Genomic DNA, 25,355 nt, shown 5'->3' on the forward strand with positions numbered 1-25,355 from the left:
GGACAAACAAAAATGAAGGACTCTTAGGGTTCATTGACACCAGTCAAGTTTAGTTCACTTTAATTGACTAGAGTTGGTTTGCTTTGAAAGTCCGGTTCACTTGGGGTGGTCAACTGGGATTTCTGAAGGCAACAAACCATCTAGCAAAAATATTTAGTGTGTTTAGATTAAATTTGATGGGAGACCAAGATCGCAACATTTGTTAAATTTTCAGCTTGGGTGGTTTTTCTTTCACTCAGTATCTTCTTCAAAGGTTTTTGTGTCTTTTTCTTAAATTGTTCTTGATGCAGCGCCACCACAGGTGAGGAGGGGAACAGTTTTATGAAAGGGTTTGGATTGTCTGACAGAGTGCAGTGTGAAAGCAAACTGCACTAGCTGCGTAGAGCGAGAACTTAAGAAAACTCAGTTGACCAATACCAGCAGATGATCTGGCACCCAAATCATCACCGATTGAATTGATTTTCAAATGAAATGCAAACTTTACTTTCACCCGAGATCAGGACTTTGGAGTCCTGGTTCTTTCTCTCCATTGTGCAGGTGAAGCATCTACATGCACCATTTTCCTACCACACTTTTTCCTTCCACTAAACTTTCCAATAGTTTGCATATGGAACTCTATGTTCATTTTTACATTCAAACATACTTACATTTTCAAGTCATTTTCATCAAAACTAACTCTTGAAATACTCCAACCTCAGAAATCTTTTCATTTTCCTACAAAACCCACTCGACCTCCTTAACACGCAGTGTTACTGAAATGACTTTGAAATGATTATCCGACAAATGCCGACAGTTTGTCTCTTATTGAAGCAGCAGAGCAGCAATATGGTGGAAAAGCTGCTGTGACTTCGGACGGCGCAGTGAGATGAACGGGCTTAAGGAGCCGGAGGAATAAGATGCTGAGCCTCTTCCAAGATCCACAAAATTACTTCTCAGATCAAATCTCCCAGAAAAGATTGAAGCTTTAAGTCAGAAAACCTGAAGCAAAAAAAGAAAAGAAAATTCTGCATCCGACGGAACAAAAAAAAAAAAAGAACCTCTGTGATTTTATGTCCAAAACATTTGCATAATGGCAACTAAAAAATTAGCCTAATTAGCGAGTGGAGAGCCTCCAATTGTGCTGAAAGTAAATGGTGCCACAATGAAGAAGCCAAATTATTGTTCCTGATTAGACGAAGCTCTAAATCAGAGGAACCCCCTGCTGCGAACACGAACAAACTCAAACCTTTTCCAAACTGGCAGAACGAGGCCGCGGATCCGCCAAAAGCAGGAAGCGAGGCGGCGCCGCCATCCACCGGGTCCGGGATATTAGAGCCGTGCATCTGTTCAGCTCACTGCACCGGCCACAGATTATAACTTTAATCAGGTTCACCTCCGAAAACGTCTTTAATCGCTCAGGGACGTCAGATTGTCTTCATCTGGACTGGGAATAAGATGCGGGATTACGAGCCACGTAGATTCTTCACAAGAAACCAACACATGGTGGAAATGGGATTGTTCTCTTTGGCGCAACAGACACTGTAACCTATAAAAATATGTCCCGTTGTAATAAATTATTCCTGGTTAAAACTTGTTGCGTCAAACTTAAATACCCACCGGAGGTTTTTACAACTGTAAATGGTTTTATTTTGATTATTTCCCTTTTATGAACAGTTATTTACCGATTAGCGAGGTTTTTATTCAGTCAAAAAAAAAAGCATGGAAACAGACTGGAATCTAAGATTTATCATTTGAAAGCCTTTCTGTATCGTTTATAAATAAAATATTTTTTCCTGATTAAGTTTTAAAAGAAATTTCAGAAACTACAAATAACTCGGGTTATAATCTTGACCCTTAGGTTGGATTAGATCCCAGCCTAAGCGCTGTTAAGAGTCTTTCATGAAAACTGTTGCATTTCTTAAAGTTTGGGTTTTATTTTAAAGACACATTATATTAGGTTTACACAAAATTTCAGCCTTTTAATGAGTCATTTCCTGTAATTTATCGAAAATATCCAACTTCCAGGAACACCAAACTTGTCTGCTAATGTGGTTTTAACAAAATTATCTGACGTCATTTCATCTCGAGGACCCACTTTTCCGACCTACCTTCTCCAAAAGCTGTTCAAAAACACACTTCCTGTGCTTATTCTAAAATGACTAAACATTTTATTTCATACTTTTGACTCAATTTGCCAAAAAATTTCCATCTATTTTTAGTCTGTTAGATATTTTATGACGATTTTACGATTTTTATTTCGTTTTCCCATTAAGCCTGTAAAGATCAATTTAGTTGACAATTAGATTTTTTTTTTTAAATCACCACCTTCTGCTGATTTTTTATTTTTTATAAAAATCAGCTTTTTAACTTCCCATTTTCATTAGAAGTGCAATAAAGATGCAAAGAAACAAATTTCTTTTTAAATAAGCAGAAGCTGTAAAATATGCTTGTCAAACAAGATGGCCGCCTGTGCTGATCTATGGAAACACAAACGGTACAGGTGAAAAAAAAATCCTAATTTTTCAAAAATTAAATCTTCAAAAACCAAAAAAAATGTGAATACTCGATAAGATCAAATTATCAACCAGCCCTACGAAGAACTCAACTCTTGGGATAAAAAAGGTCAAGTTGTAATGAGGAAACCATCATTTTAATTTTCCAAACTTTGGAAATAAGCTACATTTGCCATTCATCAGGCCAGAACCAGAACCAGAACCAGTTTGTGTTGGGTCTCGGAGCTCAAACTGAGACAGCCACATCAGGAACATCTTGTTCTTGGTGGAGAGACTTAAAGAAACAACCAAAAGTGAAATTTGATTTGAAATGCTCTTTTTTATTTGTCAGGAACATTCTATAAAGAAATACATTCACACTCACAGAATGTTACAGGGCAGAAAACAAGGAATAAGACATGTTAGTGACGGGGAACCGCTCACGTCGGGTAAAAACCAAAAACGTTCAACTCCTCTGCAGGGTGGGGGAAAAAAAAAACGATTACACATACTGAGATCAACAAAAATACAGAAATGTAAACATGTAACATTATATTCAGATATCCAACTGGGACAATAATCTGGTTCTGCTGTAAAGTGCAGCTCATGGCTCTCTTTGTCCCTTTTTTATGTTTAAATTTTTGGCTCCATCCACCAAAAACACATGAACAAGATGTTTCTGAGTATGGCTGTCTCACTGAATGAAGAACGAAAAGAGCGAAAAACAAACTGAGGTGAACTGAAGCCGTTCAGGATGTGAGCGGGAACGTGAACTTACCTTCAGATAAAAAAAAAAAATTAAAAAAAATGGACGACGGAGATGGAGGAGGAAGTCACTGAGCGGCGGCGGCACACAGACATGCAGCCCAGAAACTGAAAGGAAGCGTTCGCAGCCAGACAGCAAAGTGCCACAAACAGAAAACAACCAAGAAAGGGTCGAAAGTTTCATCAAATCGTCGTTTTTATCCGAATCTACAAGAGAAACGATGAGCTGAGGCTTTTTGTCAGGGAGCTGGAGAGTTTTCTGATCACTTTTGGTCAACAGAATAATGAAATTTCAAATGCAACACAAAAATATAAATGCATTTTATGACATCATAAATCATGATGTCGAACTGAAAAAGTCGAGAAATATTAGAAATTTAAATCTAGAGTCACACCTGAATAAAGTATCGATGTTTGAGCTACAAAGTTTGTTTTCTTTGAATAACCGTTTGCTTTTCTCTTTACCTCCAGATGTGAAAAACTTTTCAAACTAAATATTGCCAAGTATTTTTGGTCCAGTTTCTAGTTCACTAGAAATAAGACAAAACTAACTTAAGTAACTTTTCAGCAATAAATAGGAGCTGGTTTAACACTTATATTTAAAAAGTGTTATGTCATCAGCAGATTATTTCACTTAAAACACTGGAAAAATGTCTTGAGTGAAATAATCTGCATGTGGAACCAGAACTTCATCAACATTCATCAATTGTTGACTCAAATCCAGCTCTTATATCTTGCTGAAAAGTTATTTGAAAGTTAGTTTTGTCTTATTTGAAGTTTAATAAGACATTTGCACTATAAACTAGACCAAAAATGCTTGGTAATATTTAGTGTTTTCAGTGCATACCTGGCATCTTAAAGATGAATGTCTTGAAAATAAACTCAAAAAATGAAATTAGCAGGTAGGAGTTTAACCTCGCATTAACCCGTTTCTCCAACGTTATGCTTGTTTTTCCAAACTAATCTAAATTTGGAAAAAGCTTTAATGATGTGCAGGAAACCTGCATGTTGAATCATTAATGCAAAAATAAACCGACTGGCTTCAGCTCTGTTCTTTGAAGATGAACCTCGACTAAAACGAGCAAATAAAGTCTCCCAAACTGAAGGTTTCTGACCCCAAACGTAGAGAAGCCAGCCTGAAGCAGGAAGCGGCGTTTGCAATGCTTGGAGAGAAAAACAGAGCATGAAGGAGGAAAACCTGAAAAGTGTGATGGCACAGAGACAGGAAGCTGCAAGGCTGATCAAAAATTTGGAGCAAATTTTTTTCATGCCAGCCTGAAGGAATGAAACCGGAATAAAATCTGTTTGGTCTTTTTTTGTTTGGTTGATTTTGTTTCTTTGATGCAGATCTTTACCACAGAGCATCAGGGCCATTGTAGATGTGGAAACACAGGGCTGCATTTCCACTTCTAACATATCAACATGTTCTCTAATCTTAGAATAATAAACAATCTGTGACATTATAAAGTCAGAAATTTGTGACAAAAAAAGCCAAAAGCTCAGATCGGCTCCGGGGTCCAGACTCGCAGCGGCCATCTTGAATCTTCTTCACCGTCTCAGCCGTGATTTCTGGATCATGATCGAAGCGTTCAGGCGAGTCCGGACCCGGGAGAACCCGTTCTGATGTCAGGGACCGGATCTGACATTCACACTTTACAACAGGTTCAGACGTAAAACTCAACGTTTTGCTTCGGTCTCAGAAAATTTCCTACCTTTTTTTGAGAAATATCTGACTTTATAATCTCAGAAAATCTATTTTCATATACATAATTTTTTATGCAATGTTTAAAATTTTAGAGAATATTTCACCATTTTTTAATTGTAATATTGCAAATTTATACTTTACATAAAAAAAGGATTTCTTTTTGGAAATTAAATTTTTTCTATACATTTTTTTCTTGAGATTTTTTGGTTAGAAATTAACACCATATATTTCTGCTTGGCCCTAATTCTCTGCCATAGTTTTTTTTTTATTATTATTTTTCTGAAACAGAAACTTCAGCTCACAAAGAAACGACAAAATCATTCCTGCTGACATTCAAGTGCTCACAGGGTTATATTGCATCGCTGTCTTGCCTCGTTCTGCTGCAACTGAACCGAAAACAAAATACTCTCACTCTTTCTAGAAAATATAAAAACACAGCTTATAGTTACGTTTACTCCACAGCTTTTCTACCGAGCTACAGAACCAGTTCACATCGAGAAGCAGGAAGGAAAAGGAGGCACAGAAGCTTATTGCTGCCGTTGATTACTTGACACTTAGCGAGCGCGTCAGCCTGGACCAGAGCAGATCAGAACATCTGGCTCCAGGTTTCTAATGTCTGCAGTGTCGATGGGCGACGATGTAAACAAAACGTTTTCTGTGAGGCGGGCTCAGTACCGCGAACAGAACCGGGTTCCTACAGGTGCATCTCGAATTAGAAGATCAAAAAACATTCAATTCAAAAAGTGTAAACAGATTCTAACCACTTATTCCACAGTTTAACAAAAAGTACAAGAAAAAAAGGACTTTTGCAAAAGAAAAAAGTCTTAAAGAAACTAAATGCTGTATCCAAGAGTGTTAATGGAAAGTAAGTTGGAAGGAAAAACTGCAGTGCACAACAAGCTGAAAGCTGCTGTTAAACTTGGACTTCCCAAACGCCTCAGCAGAACCACGAGCTGATCTCCAACCATGGCACGCCGCACTGATGCAGTTATTCAAGCCAAAGGAGCCCCAACCAACTGCTTGGTGAATGGACTCCGGAGGCTTCCCATAAGAAGCTACAGCTTTAGTTTTAATCACTTCCTGAATCGAATTATTAAAACAAAATCCATTTTTAATGATATTCTAATTTACTGAGATGTACCTGTAGTCACTGACGAAAACAAAAGCGAAACAAAAACCAACCCTGGACTTTGACACACTTTAGAAATCAGCTAAATAATCAATAAAGTAGTAATACATATTTTACTGAGGTCATCAGGTACGTAACTCCAGGGATGCTCTAAATATCTGATTCTGTAACATGAGCACCATGACGAGAAACGGGGGGAAAAAAACAAAAATCTGCAGTGAGATGAATTATTTTTTTACATTTTGAACTAGTTGGCGTTTCTTTCTGATGAGAATCATTCAGCCCTTGCAGTAGCAGCCCTGTTAGGTGTTCGTATTGCTTTTAGCGCTAATGCGTCAACGCAGAGACTCGAAGCTCCTCCCACACATCGGTACCGTTAGCTTCCTGCAGAGCAGAGTTCAGCATGTTGCATAAATGTCTGTTAGAGCAGAATAGTGGTAACTAGTGATAAATGAGCCCAGTGTTGAGTATGTTTGAAGAACATGGCTGCCTTTAATTTTCCACCTGGTTAAAGCGGGAGCAGCAACACACTTCCTGGTTGCGTCTGCACCAGTGGAACTTGGTTTATTGTGGGTTCCCGCCTGGAGGCTCAGGTGGCTCCACAGTACCGGGCCGGCGGGGCAGAGACTCCTCTAAGACTTGCCTGCGTTGGCCACGAAGGGGACCGAGCCGAACAGATCCTCCGGCAGAAGAGCTGCAGCCGGCGCCGGGTCCGTTTCCACGCCGACCGTTCGCTCTTCTGGCTTCTCTGTTTGGACATCAGCACATCGTCCCAGTTACAAACGGGAACAAAAGACGGCTTCTTGGGATAATTTCAGCACATCTACAGAAAGTCTTAAGTTAAATTTAATGTTTTTTAAATACAACAAAAAATTAGGGTAGATTAAAAAAATGAAGTTCATTTCCACACCAAAAAAAAGACTGAAATTTTTTAGATTATTCTTAAAACTTTTCTAGAAAAAAAAAAACTTTTGAGCTTGAAAAGTCAATAAATTGCTAGAAAAACTCAAATTTTGTGATTAACCTCAGAAATTTTCTAGAAAAAAAAACCGAGCACATTTCTGAGCTTTAATTGTTGAATATTTTTTGGAAAAAAAAATTAATTTTGAGACCAAAATGTTTGAGCTCAAAAAGTAAAACATTTGTAAGAAAACTTATACATTTTCTATAAATAAAAAAAACATTTAAATTTCTGAGTTTCAATAGTTTTTTTTTTTAACCAAATAGAAATAATTTTAGTGATTCTGACAAAAAAATAGTGTAAATTAACTTCATTGTGTGAAGTTAATTTACACTAAAATTAAGCGTAAATTAATTTTGTAAATGTGTGTCTTTTTATTAAATGCATAACAGTATGTGGTTTCAAGTGTGAAAAAAAAATAGAAAACCAAAACTAGAAATTTCAGAGTTTCAAACTTTGGTTCAAACTCTGAGGAAGGAGAGAAAAGTTGACTTGCTTGCTCTGAGCATGTCGAACTCTCGGTCGATCAGCTCCTCCTCGGTCAGCTTGGAGAAGTTGTCTTCTCCGAACGGGTTCCAGCCCGACATGTCGGGCGGGTGGCTGACGCTGCTGCTGCTGCTGCTGCTCTGGGAAGTCGGCGTGATGCCATCTGTGGCCAGCAGGGGGTTTCTGCTGCGCAGAGAGGAAAACATGAGCCTCAGGGATCCTGCTCTTCCCAAACACTTTTCAAACATTTTCAAGATAGTTTTCAAACTTTTCCTGCACCACAAAAATAAAGATTAAAAAAAAAAAATCACCCAATTTGAATACATAATGTCTAAAGTGTAAGCTTACCTTTTATCTCACTTACACAGATTCATAGGTCTTTGAGAAATTAGGAATAATAAATATTAATCACATAGAAACAACTGAAGAAAATTGTGCCAACACCAAATTAAGTTCTGCTCAAATTAAGTACCTAAACATGAAATACAAAGAAAGTTTCACAAAAATACCTAAAAAAAAACAAAACAGTGAAGTTTTCTGGTTTTTAGCAAGTAGATATATTTTCGTGATTCTAGCTAACCTAAAGCATAAGTTTAGTTTGATTTAACTTCACAGAAAAAAAAATGTTTTTATTACATGTATGAAAATATCTGGTTCCAAATGTAAATAACACTTTCCAAATTTAGGGTTTTAATCAAACATTGGATTGCACTTTATTACATGACTTTGCAGTACCAATATGAAGCAACTACAATGACTTCATACAGAAATGAAACCATTTGTTTTTGTTGCTTTTTGACCAGTCAGATGTACAAGGTGAGAGGCAGACATTTGAAAACCTAAAAGTTTGTTATATTTTAGTTCAGCGTTTTTCAAAGTGGGTTTCTTTACATATTTTGCAGCATTTTCAACAAAGGAAGTTCCAAGCCAGAGGTTAAAGGGTTAAAAGTTTGGGAATCCCTGATTTTGTTCACCTTGCAACAGCTGTAGAGTAACATGAACACATAATAGTGAAACTGTTGTTTTATCTCCAAAGTTCTGGAAAAGTTTGAAAAATTACCTTAAAATTGCTTGAATGTTACTGTGGGCAGAGTGAAAATGTGTTACCTGGGGTTAGTGTAGGAGGTTTCCACAGGTGATGGTCCAGCGACGGGTCCAGCTGTGGGCGTGGCAGCACTATAAGAACCCAGAGGGATCTGGAACTCAAGAGGGGAAGACAGATAGGGAAGAGGCTGCTGAGCGGGATGATGCTGCTGCTGATGATGATGCTGCTGCTGCTGCTGGACAAAAGCCTGCTGGTACTGGTGCAGCTGTTAGGGAAGGAAGAGAGGGAGAAGAGGGGGACGGGAATGAAGGACGGACCATTGACTTCATGGTGCAAAAATGATGATGAAATGTTGTTAGAAACCAGTTCTGGGAAGCTGGGGGACATGGTGGGAGGGAGGGATGAAGGAATGAAAGTCAAAGAGCAGAAAACAGAAACTGAAACAATCAGAGCTCAACATGCAGGGAAGATCCTGAAATATTCTTGCTGTTGCTTTTTATATTCAACTCTGACGTTAGGCCTGCGACTAACGATTACTCTATCGATTAATCGGATAAAAAAAAAAGGCACATTCTGCTAATTTCTGATTTAACCAACTATTAAACAATACTACAAAAAGACAAGATGAAAACAAACAATTCAATTCCTTTTTTAAATAAGAAAAACATTTTATTAAGCAACATGAACACTTCATTTGAAGCAAAGGCAAAAAAACTCAGATCAATTTGTGAAAAGTCCAGCAATTACTGCTAACCATCAGTTATTAATTAATAAAGATAATTTTAGTTTGTATACTCCAGTTAATTATTTGATTACTAAATTATTTGATGATTATTTTGATAATCAATTAATCACAATTAATCGTTTCAGCCCCAGTTAATACGGAATCCAGTTGTGTGAAATTTTATCTTATAAATCCAGCTGCTCTGTTTATGGCCTCAAAAGTTACTTAGAAAACAAACAGCATCCTGAAGACCCAGGAACACAGCAGACAGGCCAGGGAAACACAGCAACAACACAGGTTATGAATAAAACCAAAATGTAATGTATGTGTGATTACTTTTGCATGATGATCTGGATCCAAACAGGAGTCCAGCTAACTATTAATCTATTACTAAATCAGTTGACAATTTTAATAATCGATTAATCACGATTAATGTGATTAATCGTTTATAAAAGCATATTTCAAACCTGAAAAGTCTCCATATTTTTCATGCAGAACAAGTCTACAATTACACTGAACGCTTCCTTTAAATGTTCAGCAGGTACCCGGGGAATTAAGACCCCCCCCCTTCCTGTGAACCGCCTCGTATGTCGGTGCAAAACGCTCCATTTCCACCCTCTGTTCGATCCCCTGGTGGCTTCGCTCGGACCAGATTGCTTCTGAAACAAAGCAGATGGTGCGTGTTCGGTGGGAGAGACGGGCTAAAAATTGCGCCGCCCTTACGGCGCACATTTGGGGGACCTGTGTTTGTGTGTTTGGTTCAGGAGCTGCGTAAATACGAGTTCTCTGAATGTTTGGAGAGATGGAGTAGGAAGTTTGAGCGTCTGTTTCTGGTACTGCTTGGCAGAGACCGGGGGGAGATTTGAGTGAAGGAGGACTTGCTGCCAGTTTTGGGAGCAGAGAAAAGCAAACTGGAGCCATTCTGACATTAAATGAAATATGCAGCTCGGTGATATTTCATGCTGCGCCTCCATGTGTTTCACTGTCATTTGATCAAACTATTTACTGCAGTTTTGGGTGAAATATGCCCTGAAATTCTGTCACAACTTAGACGGAAAAGCTTTAAAATGACAAAAAGAAATAAACTCAGTCTGATGGGTGTTTATCTCAAACAGGAAGGAGATCATGGATGCTTTGGCAGAACTCACCATGGCGGCGTACTGAGCCTGAGCCACCTGCTGCTGATACATCGGCTGCATCATCATCTGCTGCTGCTGCTGCTGCTGCTGCAGCAGAGCCTGCTGGTGCTGGAGCTGCAGGGACTGCTGCACGGCCTGTTGGTACTGACACATGGAAGAAAAGCATCGTTACTCATCCAGCTAAAAGCAGAGGTGCATAAAACAGCTCATCCTGTTCCACATCAAAACAGCAGGAATAATTTTAAAAAGAGGAGTTTCTGATTATTCTCCATGCATGAAGCTGCTGCTGAATTAGAAAACTCCTTCTTTGGCAAACTGCTGCATCTGAAGTTGATAAAGGAGCGACACCACAGATCCTTCCAGCAGCCTTAGACTCCAGACGTTACTGCTCCCAACAAAGTTTTTCTCATTGTTAAATTACACTCCTGCTGCTGTTGCACATCTGTTTTTCTGCATTTACACTGATTTACTCCATTGTAAAGAATTTTCTGTCGTTTTCAACATTTTTTATGTTTAAATCTGGATTTTATGGTCTTTATCGCCGTTTTATATTAACTGTTTTATCGACTGTAGCTCTGAGACTTTTATAAACGTAAAGAGCACCTTACATTTATAGTGTTTTTATATATTTTTAACACTTTTGTAACTTTTCTGTGAACCTACATGTCTTTTGCTGCCATTTCACCTGCATATCTCCACTGAGAGACAATAATCACATTTCTATTGTATTCCATTATTAACAGATTAGTCTTGAATATTTTTGCTTTTCTCCGATCCAGCTGGATGATACTTTTCTCTTCGTTTTTGGTTTATATTTTCAGTCTGTCAGACCATTTAAGCAGAGAAAGCTCGTGTTCCTCCTCTCCAGTCTGTGGACCGTTCCACTGAGCCACACATGGAACGAAACATAAACACAACAGGAACTAAACTAACCTGCATGTCAAACCTTTACAGCCTTCATGTTTAAACCAGCAACAGAAACACCAAGTATTTTGGTCGAGTTACAGAAGTAAAGCAAAACTAACATTTCAGAAAGACATGGGCGCTTGTTTAAGTAAATAATTCCTCAGTATTGATGAAAAGGAACTTGTTCCACTGTAAGATTATAATACTTATAACAAGGCATATTTCTCATATCATAAGAGAAGCTAGTACTTTTTAAAACCAGCTCCTATTACCTGTAAATTAGTTTTGTCTTATTTCAAGCATACTTACATATTTACACTAGAAAAGAGACCAAAAATATTAAATAGTAAGATTTTGTGTTCTTGTAGTGCGTTTCTGATTCTCTACTCCTCGTCCACATCTACTGGTAATAATCGTTTCTGAATAAATATAATTTCTACCAAAGCAGTGTTTGTTCTGGTGAGTGATGGTGGTCTGATACCTGCAGGTATTGCAGCTGCTGCTGCTGCACGGCTTGCTGCTGCTGCTGCTGCTGCTGCAGCTGCTGGAGGCGCAGGTCTCCAGGCTGCAGCTGCTGCAGGACACGGTGCTGCTGGCTGCCGGGTGCCGTCTGGACGGACGGCTGTCCCGATCCAGGAGTGGGAGCTGGACAGATACGAGGACGGTTTAAACTAGGGGTGTCCCAAGTTTTTCTCAGGTGGGCCAAAACAGGCAGGTCAAAAGGATTCACAGGCCAAAAAAAATATAAAAATAAATAAATAAATAGAAATATCAAAATATATTTAATTTACTTTTAAGCCTGATTTTGCTGTTTTTGTAGAAACAGGATGTTACTCATTGTAGATCCACAACTTTAAAATGATTTTGCACATTTCAGTTTTTAGTTTTCAAATTCCTTTGGGCTCAATTGAACAAATTTATTGTGATTTAAGTCATTCTCTTTCAAAACATTTGTTATATTTATCCAAGTTCAATAAATTAAAAGCTGACTTAAAGCCGGCTTTTCAGTAAAGGTTTCAGTACAGCTGTGGTTATAAAGAGAAATACTTCGTGATGTCCTTCACATTTTCTACTGTAATAATTTTACCCTGATTAAAAATAAAAAGCCTGCATCTGGTCAAATCTTGAATTGCAGTTTGGGGACCACACAGAATCACTCCAAGAACCACAAATGGCCCCCGGCCACAGTTTGGACAGCCCAGCTTTAAACCAAAAGAGTTACCTAGAGGTGTAAAACACACTGAGCGGAAAGTGGCCTGACCTTTCTGGCCGTTGCTGACGGGCGCTGAAGGCACGGCCATTTTGACAGGAGTGACGGTGTTGGTGAGCGGCGGCAGGACGTTGCTGTTCGCCGCCTTCGGCCGCTGCCTGGGAGCGATGGATGTTTCTGTTGGACCCACGGAGTCGGTTATCCTGAAACAGAACCAGGACAGATGTTTCCGTTTATCTGTAGGATTCCTTCATATTCCCAAACTTTATCAGTTCTCCTAGCTCTAAGCTAATTTTATTATGAAAAATACTCAAATTCAATTTATTTATGGCTGATATTTATATCAGAATCCTGGATTAACAACACAGGACAGAAAACAGGATACAAAGAGGGAAAGGAAATAAGAAACAAAACAAGAAGGAAAAACTTCAGGAGGAAGAAAAGAAGAACGAACACAGACAGATACAAAAAAAGAGAAAGGGGAAGAAAGGAAAGAAAGAAGGAAGGAAGGAAGCAAAGAAATCAGTTTGGATAATAAAGGAAGGGATGAATGACAAGGAAACAAAAAACGATACAAGGAAGAAAAGAAAAAACAGGAACGAAGGACCAAGTAAAACTTAAAGGACAGAGGAAAAAAGAAGGAAAAAACAAAGATGGATTGAAAGAAAGAATGAACTGTCAAAGTGAAGGATTAAAACAAAAAAGAGGGTCAGAATAACGTTGCCAGACAAACTATGGATGACAAGATTTAGAGAAAGAGGAAATAAAATCAAACGTTTTTCCAAACCTAAAAATACTGAAATAACATTCCAGACTTTGTGGTGAATCTACACCTGAAGCGCAGCGTGTCGTTACGTTGAAGCGAGCAGCTCCCTACCTGGCTTTAGTCATGCTCTTCTTAGCAGCGACCTCGCTGGCTGTCAGAGGCTCAGGAAGCGACGTTGGGATGGGAGAGTTCTGGGGAAACAAAGACACGTTTTTAAGGTCGGCCTGCAGATCTGAAAAACGCCCCGCCGCCGCGCTGCAGCTACTTACTGAGAGGTTTGGGACTGGGCAGTCTCTTCCTGCTAGTTTAAAGGCAAAGTAGGACACCTGGTAGATGTCTGGTCTCTTCTCCTGGTCCGGCTCAAGCATATATCCTGAAACACAGAGGACTCGTTAATGTGCAGCTCGCCTGTTCGGCCACATGAGGGAGCTGTTGCGCCAACATTTAAAGGACAAGCAGAGAGGCAGGATCCTGTTTTGGGAAGTGAAATCACTCAAAGCGCCCGGTCTGTCTTGACTGACGGCCCTGGACCGGTTCAAACAGGAACAAGATGTGCAACAGCAGAACAAAGACGAATAAATCAGCTGCAGATGTTGAAAACACTAAAAAAAAAAATCCAATTAATTACAGAAGAAAAAACATATTTCAGGGCAGAGGCTTAATTAAATATTTCACCTCTTTGCAAACTTATTCAGGGCCAGTAAAACGGATCATCACAAGCAGGAGTGTGTAATCAGATCACAACCGGTATAATTGGTCTTCCTGTGTAGCATTGAAACGATTGATTGTGATTAAGTAGCAATTTTAGCTTTTTTATTGCCTAAAATAACATTTTAGGCAATAAAATGTTATTTTATTGCCTAACATTATTTTAGGCAATAAAATGTTATTTTATTGCCTAAAATAACATTTTAGGCAATAAAAAAAAGAATTCAGTTATTTTGTTTCTAAGTATTTCTAATGAGGTATGAGAAAAAGCTTAAGCGGTTAAATGAAAAATCTGTAGATTGCAATAATTTCTTGATTCTTAATCGATTAATCGTCAGAACATTTGATTACTAAAATGCAGCAATGCTCCAGTGTACTTACTGATTAAGCAGTGCAACCTGGTGGAGAACTTGGAGTTATCTGGAACGATAAAGGTTCCGTCACAAATGGCAACCTGGCTCTCCCCAAATGGAAGTGTGAAGAAACAGAGCTTGTACAACAAGCATCCGAGCGCCTGTGTGTAAAAAATAAAATAAAAAAACAAACATTACAAACAGTATCAATCCTAATCATCATCAATCTCATGAATTTTCCAGAAACATCTACAAGGCCTGAGTCGTTATCCACCAGCAGACGGTGACAGCTTCTAAAATATAAACGACGTCCAGACGACTTTTCGTCCTAAAACAGTTCAAACAGTTTTTGTGGAAATAAAAAAGACTTTATCGCTGTATTTTCATCTGTAAACAAACAAAAAAAACTTAGAATTATGTCAAAACTCCATGATTTGCCAGATGAAAGTTTCCTGAAATAGTTTTTTTTTTAGCAAATTTAAATCAAAACAAAGAAATTATGGAAGATATTTCTAGAAGATGGACTCTGGACCAAAGGCGTGGCCCAAATTTTCAGCCGCACCGTATTTAACGTTGCAGTTTCACAGGTTATTCTTTTTTTTAAATCACTGCCCAATATAGCATTATTGATTTGTAAAATAATTGATAATTTAGTAAACATAAAGTTATTTATATTAAGAAAAAATTTACAATAAAAGTAACTTACTGAGAAAATGTTTAAATGGCTGCAAAGGAGATAAAATTTTAAACCCTGAAAAAAATCTCAGGATAAACTAAATGAATGAAATACTAAAATAAAATTTAAATTATAAGTTATCTTACAAAAGTACTTTATTAATCAACCACATGAGAAATTCAGTGGCACATAGCTAAGCCTGCAAAAACACAAACATTTGAAGCAATAGTAACTTTTTCAAGTGAATATGTGAAGTAATAAAGTATTTTTCACTTTGATTATAAATTTCTCAAACCGAACATTTCATTCAAGTAATTTTTCTAATAATAAAATATTTTGGACTTGAAGGGAAGATTTCCTCCTGTAACATTGTAGGCAGCATTAAATTTGGCATCGTCTGATGATTTGTTTGTCAATTACTGATTTTGAGAGGATAGAACAGAGAAAGAGTGTGGAAATAAAATGTTTTTTTTTCATTCTTCATTCTGTTTTGTGTTTTTTTATCCAGAACTGGGAAACACATGAATTCCTCACATTTCCAGACTGAAGAGGCCTTGAAGTAAAAACCTTCAGATAAACATCTCACTGCAGATACAAACTGCACCAGTAGGGGGCAGACTTTCACCTTTTGGATTAAAATCAGTTTATAAAATCAAGAGACAGAATTAAAGTAATTATTATAGCTTATTATTAGAAAGTGGTATATAACATAAAATAAAGCACATTAAGTAATTTTGGGGAATAATTTAAAATATGGACACAAAAACTGAACCATGAAAAGTGGAGACTGAAACAGTTGCATGTTGACTGCAAGAAATGCTTCACATTAGTTTCCGTCTTCATCTTTGAAAATCTGAGATATAAACTTTTGAAACATAAACGTTCAAAGTAGATAAGATAAATATGCAGACTTTAATTAAACCAGTAGCATGACTGGAAGGACTGAAGCTGGAAAGTTTTCCTCAGAGGAGAATAAATGAGGAATCCACATGGAAAAGCTCAGCTGCAGATAAGCAACATGCTGGGGATACAAACTTCAAAGAATTAAACTTTTTTCCCTTTTTCCACAGTTCTGCACTCAAAAAACAAAGCAATTCCCATCTGGTGCACAACTTCAGGTCAGTTTGTTTAGAGCCCAAAAGCTTTTATGCAAAGATGAAAATTGTGAAGTGCACATATTGCACTGGAACTAACGATTACTGTAGTAATCAGTTATTCTCATGATTAATTGATTCATCTGATTACAAATTGCCACATTCTCCAGCAGTTTGTTTTAACAACTTAAGCCTTTTTAAATAAAATTCTAGAAAACCATTAAAAATGCAAATAAAGAATTAAATTTATTTTGTTAAATAAGAAAAAAAAAGTCAAATAAATGCAAAAATGTAGCTTAAAGTCACCTTAAAAACTCAGCTGTTTCTGCTCGACTTGCCAATACAATGAGAGGCTAATCTGTTGATCGATTATTAATAATTGGGGTTTTTGGCACTTCAGTAGTTCTGAGTTAATATGTTAGAGACAAAGGTGTTTTCCGCCCCATATTAAATGCTAATTGCACATATTTCTGTACAGTTTCAGCTTACTTAATCCTTTAATTGTTTTGTTAATGTTTTTTTTCTAAGTCAGTATTCTCCATGTATTAAGCTAGTTGATTATTTCAGTAATCACTTAATCACGATTAATCATTACAGCTCCAATATTCAGTATTTACTTTTAGCAGCTACTCAAACCTTCAAAAACATAAAAGTCCTGGGCGGGGAATCCTAATCCTAATCTCAAACCGAGAGAAAACAGGACAGAGTTCTGGTTTGTTTCGTTATGGAGGAACGGACAGATTACTGGAGAGGAGGAGAGAGGGGAACGCCCAGGGTGAGCGGAGAGGAAGAACCTGTTGGGTCAGAGTGACGCAGAGCCGCTGCTTACCCAGATATCAGCCTTAGTGGTGATGGCTTTCCCTGCGTACAAGTTAATCATCTCTGGGGCCCGATATGAGAGGGTCGTGTACCTGCAAGACAACAACAGGAAACCGTCAGAAACGGGTCAAAGGTCAGACTACAAAGATTTGGCTTGTTTTCCAACTTCATGTTGGGAAATATTTGTTTTAAAGTGAGAAAAAAATAAAAATTTTGTTTAGTATTTCATAACTTTTCTTTGGTAGGAATGTGATGGGAAAAAAAGTTTTAGCTACTCTTTAAAATGGTAGAGTAAAAAACACATTCAGGCTGTCTGTGCTGAAGCCAGGAAATCGCATCAAAACAATACAATGCTCCAAAATTCTCAGCTTAAAGTTAAGCAGATGGTATATCCTGTTGCAAGATCTGTGATGCTGTGGGCCTGTTTATCTTCCCAAAGTTCACAATGCTATGAAAGATCAGGAAAATAGAGTTCATCTGGGGGATAGTGATCCAAAACATACAGCATAGACAAAACAGAAACGGTTTATGAAAAAACAAAGTTAGAGAAGAAAAACTGTAATTTCTCAGTCACTTATCGTGTCCAAACATATGTACTTACATTTAATTGCTTCATTTTTCTGTGAGAAATTGTGCTACTAAACAAACCGGTTCCAGTTCATTGATCAGTTCTAGATTTTAAATTCAAAGAACCTCTTTTGCACTTCGTCTGGTGAAGATCGACTGCATTTCTGTAGGATGTGGTGATGATCTGGTCTGATTATCGAGCTGAAAAACCTTCTGATGCAGTTAGACGGACATCAGAGCTGTGAAACTGAACCGTTCTGTCCGTACTGAAACAAATATCCTGCTACAAGACTGCGGCTGAAACCAGATGTTTACATGTATATAAATAAAAAACACATGGTTTATTTCACAAAGCTGCAATGGAAACATTTTCTTTGCATCAGCAACTGGATGTTACTACTGTCGGAAACCACAAGACGACGGTGACAGGAAGTAGTTGGAGGATGTTTTTAAGGACTTCACGTTAATTTTTTTCATGTGATTTTAATTTCTTATTTATTGGGAATACCATAATTACAAAATTAGGTTTTCTTACATTAGCAGAAAGTTGACAAAGTTTTGAAAATGCAACTTGTGACTCCAATGTGTTCACCCACTCTGGATTTACCTTTATGCATCACATAGAAAAATGCTTTCTTTTAACATTAATGATGCTGAAAGCAAAGTTGCAGGTAGAGATGCAGAGATTTAAAGAGATGAGTCACTTTAAATCTAATAAATCAAAAATCTAACAGAATAAATCAAAGTGTTTCCTGAGTCAGGGCAGCCAGTTTCTTCTGACTGATCTGATGCAGACGGCAGGTTTACACACAGCCATAAATCGCTGATAAGCGCCACACGTTGCACTTTATTCCAGTTGTAAATGTGGGAAAGTTAACAGGCCAGAGCTGACGGAGCAATCAGAGATTTTACTCTGTAAATATAAAACTCACAAAGGAGAGCAGCAGAGAAAGTCTGCAGCAGTGACCGCCTGATAAACCACCATTTACAAAGGGTCAATAAAGTCGCGTTTGCCGCCGCAGGATTGATAGGGGAGTAACTGTGATGCTGCTGAGATCTGCTCCCCGAGTGAAAAACTTACATTTTGTCAATAATTCAGTTCAGTAAGTGACCTGTATATGTTTATTTCACACAAAGTGACAAATTTGAGTCATTTATTTCTGCTAATCTCCAGGATTATGGCTCACAGCTGAGAAAAACAGAGGAAGAGTGTGTGAATGTACTGCAGGGGACATTCAGTTGTTCCCTTCTTATTGTGAAATAAATCAAATACAGCTGATGAGATTAAGAGAACAATCAGAAACAAAACAAAATGTGTGTTCTTTTCACTGCAAAGACAAGAAAAAAAGGCGCTTGTTTCAAGTAAATAATTACTTGTTGCATTGGCAGATAAATTAATATATAACGTGGGAAAAATGTTAATTTATAAGTCAAATAATCTGCCAGTTTTTCATCACTATTAAGAAACAACTGACTTAAAACAAGCTGCTACATCCTAGTTTGGTCTTACTTCAAGTGTATCAAGATAATTGTACTAGAAACTGGACCAAAGATACTTGGCAGGATTTTGTGTTTTTGCAGTGTGTGAAGCTACGACGCTCGGTAGCTGCAGTCCACTCCTTGTGAATCTCAAACTTTTCTTGTTCACCGTTTTCTGCCACACTTTTTCCTTCTACTCAACTTCCCATTAACATCCTGCTTCTTAAGCAATGACCTCAATCATTGTTGAGCGAATTTTATTCAAATATTCTCAGAAACTGAACTAAATGAGCCATAATCAACAAAAACACTTTACATTTATCACTTTGTGTTAGTTTTTTCAATTAAATGACTGAAATAAAGTAGCTTTTAATGATATTCAGGTGCACTGAGATGAACCATGAAGGAACATTTCCTTGGTAATGAAAGCGTAGCGTAGCGCTGGTAGCTTACTTCTTTATCTCATCCTCCACAGCCGTCACTCCGTCTTTCAGTGGCAGCAGCACCTTGTGAGTGGAGCTGCCGAAGTCACATAGGACGTAGTTTCCCTGGTCGTTCAGAAGGATGTTTTCAACCTGATGAAACAGACAAAACCTTAGAAATGCCAAAACTCTTGTTCTGCAGCGTTAACACAGGGTTCATCTTGAGAAAAAAAAACTATAAAAAAGAACTAAAGAAAACAGTTTCAATTCATTATTTTATAATGTTTATTACAAAAATACAACAAAACTTTATATTTTGGAAGGTCTCTCTTACACACCCAATAAACCTGCTTGGTCCCAGAAAGTTACAAAAAAATATAATACTCGAGTAGACTTTTTACCAAATACTGTTTTTTTTACTCTTATTGAGTGATTTCTTGGACAGCTACTTTTTACTTTTACTCAAGTAAAAATATGTTGAAGTCAGCTTTTAGTTTCGATGCAGCAAATCAAACAAAACATCAGATGAAAGAAAATCACTAGAAAAAAAAACATTTTTTGTGTTTAAAATAATGGAAAAAAGGGGAAAAATAAAACTTAAACACCTTTAAGTGTGTAAATTAAAGGAGTTTAACTTAAACACCTTTCTATTTTTATAAGATAAAAGTCCAGTCCATATGTCTCCAAACCGAGCAGGAGCCCTGCTCACCAAACAATGCAACATTTTCCAGCACAACAGGAAGTCCCTGCTGTTTTTTGCATGTTGTAAATGCCGTTTCTGTTTGGTGCACAGATGTTTGTGAGAAAGTGTCGTCAAAGGTTAAGAGAAATAAACAAATGAAACGGAGGCACTTGGTTTGCAGTAGTTTTCTGAAACTCTTCCTAGACGACCCAACCCAACTGAGTGGAGAATTGATTACAAGAAAAATCAAACATGTTGGCATAGAAACCAGATGTTCAAAATATAAAACAAAAAGAGCGTCTAATGTTTGCATCTGTTGTCAGCTCGGAGTTAAGGATTTGTGATTTTTTTGCAGTCTCACTTCCCCTGGCGATGCGTGACTGGGCCTCCACGCTCTTTTGTGTCCCTGCAACGTTATGTAAGCTGTGTAGGCAGAGCAGATAGACGGCAGACAGAGGACAGGCCTCTGGAGCTGAAGGGACCGCACTGTTCAGAGGCCCGTCCAACTGGACGCAGCACAGCGGCCTACTGATGGGGAGAATTCAAACCAGGGTGGGAAAGAACCACCAGACTCCAAGCATCAGCAGAACCGAGGTGAAAATGGCTCCCCGCCAAACTCCCAGCACAAAATCCACCCTATAAAAATTAAATCAGTCGACAGCTTTCCTCCGAGCGTAGCGCCCTGAATGTAAAAGGAAAAGCGGAACAATGAAGAAGGAGAAGTGAAGTTAAGGCGAGGCTGCTGATCAGGCAGGTTTAAATCTCCATGTTTTTGTTTCTCATGTATTTTATGCAAATGAAAATGGATGCAGCAAATGAACTGCAGTGTGTGAATGGGTTTAGTTTACGGATCTCACGATTAAAGGTGCATTCATTCCTTCTGGAGTCGTTTTCTCAGTCAAAATACAGACGAGAACTGAGCAATACAGCTTTAAAATAAATTAAAAATCTGACTTTTTTCATACAAGAACTGATTTTTCTTTTCTAAAAAAAATTTATTACAAATGACACTTATAAATATTTTCAAAAAGTGGCTTTCATTTCACATCTTCTGAGTTGCACAGCAGGTCTGACATGAGCAGCTCAGTTCGTCTGGTTCTTTCTTTGGAACAGACACAGTTTGCAAGGTTGTTTCAAAGTCCTGATGATCTGATGTGTTCAACGATTAATTACATCTGTTAATTATTACGCATCTGTGAAGCCTTTGCAGTATAACTGCACATGATGTTCAACATTGCACATTTCGTATTTTTGGTGTTCTCATAAAATTCCAACTTTATTCCTATAATATCATGACTTCATACATGTAATAACTTGACTATTATCCTAATAAAAAAACAATTCCTGGCTCTAATACTCCGATATAAAGTTGACCTGAATTCAAAGTCCAACTAATTCAAAGTTGTAGAACAGCTTGTCAAACAAGATGGCCGCCCTCAGCAACACGTTTTCATAACCACCAACAAGCTTCTGTATAACCTTGGTTGGATATTCAACCACTGAACTTGTCAGAATTAGAAAATTCCCAACTTTTTTCGACTGTGTTGGACTCCAAGGAAGCGGAGGAAAAACAGAACCTGGACAGAAACGGACTCTCTCCTCACCTTAAGGTCTCTGTGAATGATGGGAGTCTTGCATTGATGAAGGCGAGCCACAGCTTCACAGGTGTCGCAGAAGATGTGGAGGACCTCCGCCTCACTGAAGCCCACGTTTAACCGCTGATTCATCTGCTTCACCACCTGACCCGCTGCAAAAAAACACAGTTTCAACACAATCTACCCATTTATAATAACAGTTAACTCAATATTTACATGCATTAGGGCTGGACAGTTAATCAATAACTATACATATCAATAGATAATACATCTGATAGAATATCCAATCATTTGTAACTAAGATGGAGGTTTATTTTGATTTTATACTTCCAGAAGGTTTCGGTACCTTTGCAGTACTCCATGAGAATCAGAACCTCCCACACGCTGTCGGAAACGAAGCTGATTGTCGAGTCCAGGTAGCGGACGATGTTCTTGTGGCCCGACAGCTCCTTCTACAGACGGGAAAAAGAAAACACAGAGTTCAGGATGGAAGCAAGATCATATTTACCAAAATATATTAAAAGTTCTTCTAAAGTGTAAAAATATATTAATGTAAAAATAAACACTTTTCCAGGGTTCTTCTTTCCTTTCGCAGACAATTTAAAGTGCAAATTAATTCAATGGAGATAAATTTACAAAAATCAGACTAAATCATTAAGGAATGCTATGAAGAATATCATTTTTGAGGTTGGAGGAATATTTTTATTTGATTTTTTTGTTGTTTTTTTTGACAAGGATAAAGTTGGGCGATTTTATCGATTAATCAAATTTTTGAAGATTTAATTTGGGTAAATCTGGACTTTTCTTCACCACTACACTCCTTGGGTTTCCATAATTCAGAGTGAGGTTAGCATACCCGAGGCGGCCATCTTGTTTGGCAACTTCTATTTATTTGGACTTTGAATTCAGGTGAATCCTATGACAAAACATTAGGGCTGGACTAAGATTTATTATTTATTTTAATTATGAGAATAAAGTCATAACTACAAGAATGCAATTGAAATTATAGAATAAAGTTTTAATATTACCAGAATAAAGTTGTAATAATATGAGAAGTACTAATTCTATGAGAACTCCTACATGAGTGAAGGAGGAAATACTTAAATACATAAGGAAATACTTCATATTTTAACACATCAGCATCAAATTAACAACTTGGATCCCAGAATAAATCAGAATTCTTACAGTAACAAATTCATCATGGTAAACGGTACAATAAATGCTCAGCCCTGACTCTCAACATTTATCTTAAAAATACAAAAACTCTCCTTCAGCTCCCCTCCTCTGTCATCGTTCGTCATTAATCTGCAGATTTCACTTTATTTACTCGACTCTTTACAGTGATGCTGTTTGTCGGTAGTTAAAGAGCCAGCATGACAAATAAGTGCGGCGTGTTGTGGAAACCAACACACCTAAGGCAATGTCCCAACAGGCCTGAGCTGTGTCGACGTTTAAGGTCAGCTGTGTGTGTGTGTGTGTGTGTGTGTGTGTGTGTGTGTGTGTGTGTGTGTGTGTGTGTGTGTGTGTGTGTGTAACATGTTGTTCCAGATGATGAGACAGCAAACAGACTCACTAAGCAGGCTGGATGGCTCAGATCGAGCTCCTCTGGGTCAAACGCTCATAACAACGGTCAGTCAGCCTCAAAGTATCAGAAATATTAAAAATACGACCGTTTTAGTGCCGAAAACAGTCTGAGTATCCCAAAGTAATCATGCGTGACGCATCAGAGTCATTTGTAGATCGACCAGGTGCATTAATCCCATGTCCGCCTGCGCTCAGCTAAAAGCCTTTCGCTCTCACCAGACTGGAAATGCTGGAAACCAAACGGGGACGGAGACATTTAGATGCAACCTGATTCATGATGTAATGTTTCACTGTGAGCCACGAAGGTTTGTGCTTCTCCAGGAGCAAAATCTGTTAAATCCCAGAAAACTGGTGGAAGTTATACTTTCAGATTACACACTTACCAAGCATCTTCTACTGTGAATATCTTGGAATAAGACAAAAGTAACTTAAGAAAAACTTTTTCAGCAAGACATAAAAATCAATAATGCTTAAAATCTGCCAATGGAAGTAATAATGATCAATTTTCAAGAATTCTTGACTTGAAACAAACTCACAACTTGCTGAAATGTTACTTGAGAGTTAGTACTGTCTTGTTTCGAGTGCACCAAGACACCTGAACTAGGTAACAGACATTAATAGTTGACAGGATTTTGTGTTTTTGCACTGCAAGCCTTGTAAATGTCTAACTGTTCAGTTAAACAGAAAACTTCTCACCATGATGGTGATCTCTCTCTTGTAGATATTCAGGTCCGGCACGTTGTTCACGTACATCCTTTTGAGAGCACAGCGGACGCCGCTGTGTGTCCGAGCCAGGAACACCACCGAGAAGCCCCCTGGAAAAGAAAGTAGAAACGAAACTAATTAAAGCAAATTACCACATTTAACCAGTTTAATGGTGATGAGCAGGAAGAAACAACTCCTTTAACTTGTTAAAAATAAAGACAAATCTACTACATAACATGCAGTTGTTAAGGTCGAAGTTAGGGAAGCATCGTATGAGCGTGGATTTTCTTTTCCTGGTAGTATTTTGGGTTCCCAGTAGAAACACGAGGATATTTTGTAAACACTAAGAAAATATTACTCTATATAGCAAAAGGCTAACTATGCTAAAGTTGCAGAAATCTGAAGTAGCAAAATGTGTCACACCTCAACTGAACCATTTAAAATGGGTCAGATTAATGAAGCACAGTCAGTGTTAAAAAGTTTCTATTAATAAGTTAAGGGTGTTTTCACACCAGCTATGTTCAGTCCACTTTAATAAAACCCCAGTTCGTTTGGGGATGTGTGAATGTGTAATCAAACTCTGATGCAGACTAAAAACTGGTCTGCCTAAAAAAAACTACATTTCAGTTTGGTTCAAATGTATATATGAACGCATGATTTTAGACTGGGGATCGCTCCAAAATCAGGAAGTGGACTGGAGCGCAGAGCATTGTGGGTAAATAAAACCAAAACAAATGTAACAGAAATGACTTGTCATCTTTTATCAAAGATAAAAGAGAAATCCTACAACTAAACTCTGATGCAATTCTATTTTGTTTACATTTCTTGAAGAAGGAAGTTGCACTCAGTGTCTCCTTCAGAGGATTTTGTGTTGTTCTCTCCAGTGGTTCCTGGTGCAGCGCCCCCACAGGCGAGGAGGGGAACAGGTTGCTCAAAGGGTTTGGTAGGTTTGACAAAGTGCAGCAGCTGAAAATGTAACAAATGTTGCAATTTTGATGCCCAACCAAACCCTCTCTACCAGACTACCAGGTGTGAAAACACTTTCAATATGTTTTAGGTTCTTCAGTAAAGGTCCATTTCATTGGTTGTTTTTTAGGACTTTGGTCTGGATCCGATTATCTCAAATACTTGGTCTGATGTCATTCTGAACAAAACAGAAGCTGTGATGTATGAAACTTTTATTCTGCAAACAAATCAAAAACGGTTTGAGTGATACTTTTCCCATAAACAACCTTAAAGTATTTAAATAAATTCAACACAAATTACAGTTTAAAAAACTGTTGGTGATCAGAGAACAAACATGAGTATTCCTGGTTTTCTCCTGCAGAGGATAGTGACGGGAGCTGGAGAGGTTCTGCAGTACA

At 37.9% G+C, this 25,355-nt stretch overlaps 1 protein-coding gene across 2 annotated transcripts in view; it reads right to left on the reverse strand.

Annotated features, from left to right (window-relative positions):
• Positions 1–25,355, reverse strand: part of bmp2k (BMP2 inducible kinase) — a 51,671-nt gene that overhangs the window by 2,130 nt on the left and 24,186 nt on the right. Inside the window, exons 2-15 of one of the 2 annotated variants that reach the window (XM_088008636.1) lie at positions 23,983–24,101; positions 22,049–22,154; positions 21,712–21,854; positions 19,457–19,578; positions 16,968–17,049; positions 14,397–14,529; positions 13,577–13,680; positions 13,419–13,498; positions 12,593–12,744; positions 11,813–11,976; positions 10,435–10,569; positions 8,625–8,827; positions 7,528–7,700; positions 6,714–6,818 (exon numbers count right to left, since the gene is read on the reverse strand). In XM_088008636.1, the coding sequence (XP_087864762.1) occupies positions 6,714–6,818; positions 7,528–7,700; positions 8,625–8,827; positions 10,435–10,569; positions 11,813–11,976; positions 12,593–12,744; positions 13,419–13,498; positions 13,577–13,680; positions 14,397–14,529; positions 16,968–17,049; positions 19,457–19,578; positions 21,712–21,854; positions 22,049–22,154; positions 23,983–24,101 (1,821 nt within the window). Of the gene's footprint in view, positions 1–6,713; positions 6,819–7,527; positions 7,704–8,624; positions 8,828–10,434; positions 10,570–11,812; positions 11,977–12,592; positions 12,745–13,418; positions 13,499–13,576; positions 13,681–14,396; positions 14,530–16,967; positions 17,050–19,456; positions 19,579–21,711; positions 21,855–22,048; positions 22,155–23,982; positions 24,102–25,355 lie in introns of both variants that reach the window. The other variant, XM_088008635.1, reaches the window with a different exon arrangement.

Source organism: Poecilia mexicana, unplaced genomic scaffold (assembly GCF_051168715.1).
Source record: "Poecilia mexicana isolate PSO_F unplaced genomic scaffold, ASM5116871v1 scaffold_9, whole genome shotgun sequence".
Lineage (NCBI taxonomy): Eukaryota > Metazoa > Chordata > Actinopteri > Cyprinodontiformes > Poeciliidae > Poecilia > Poecilia mexicana.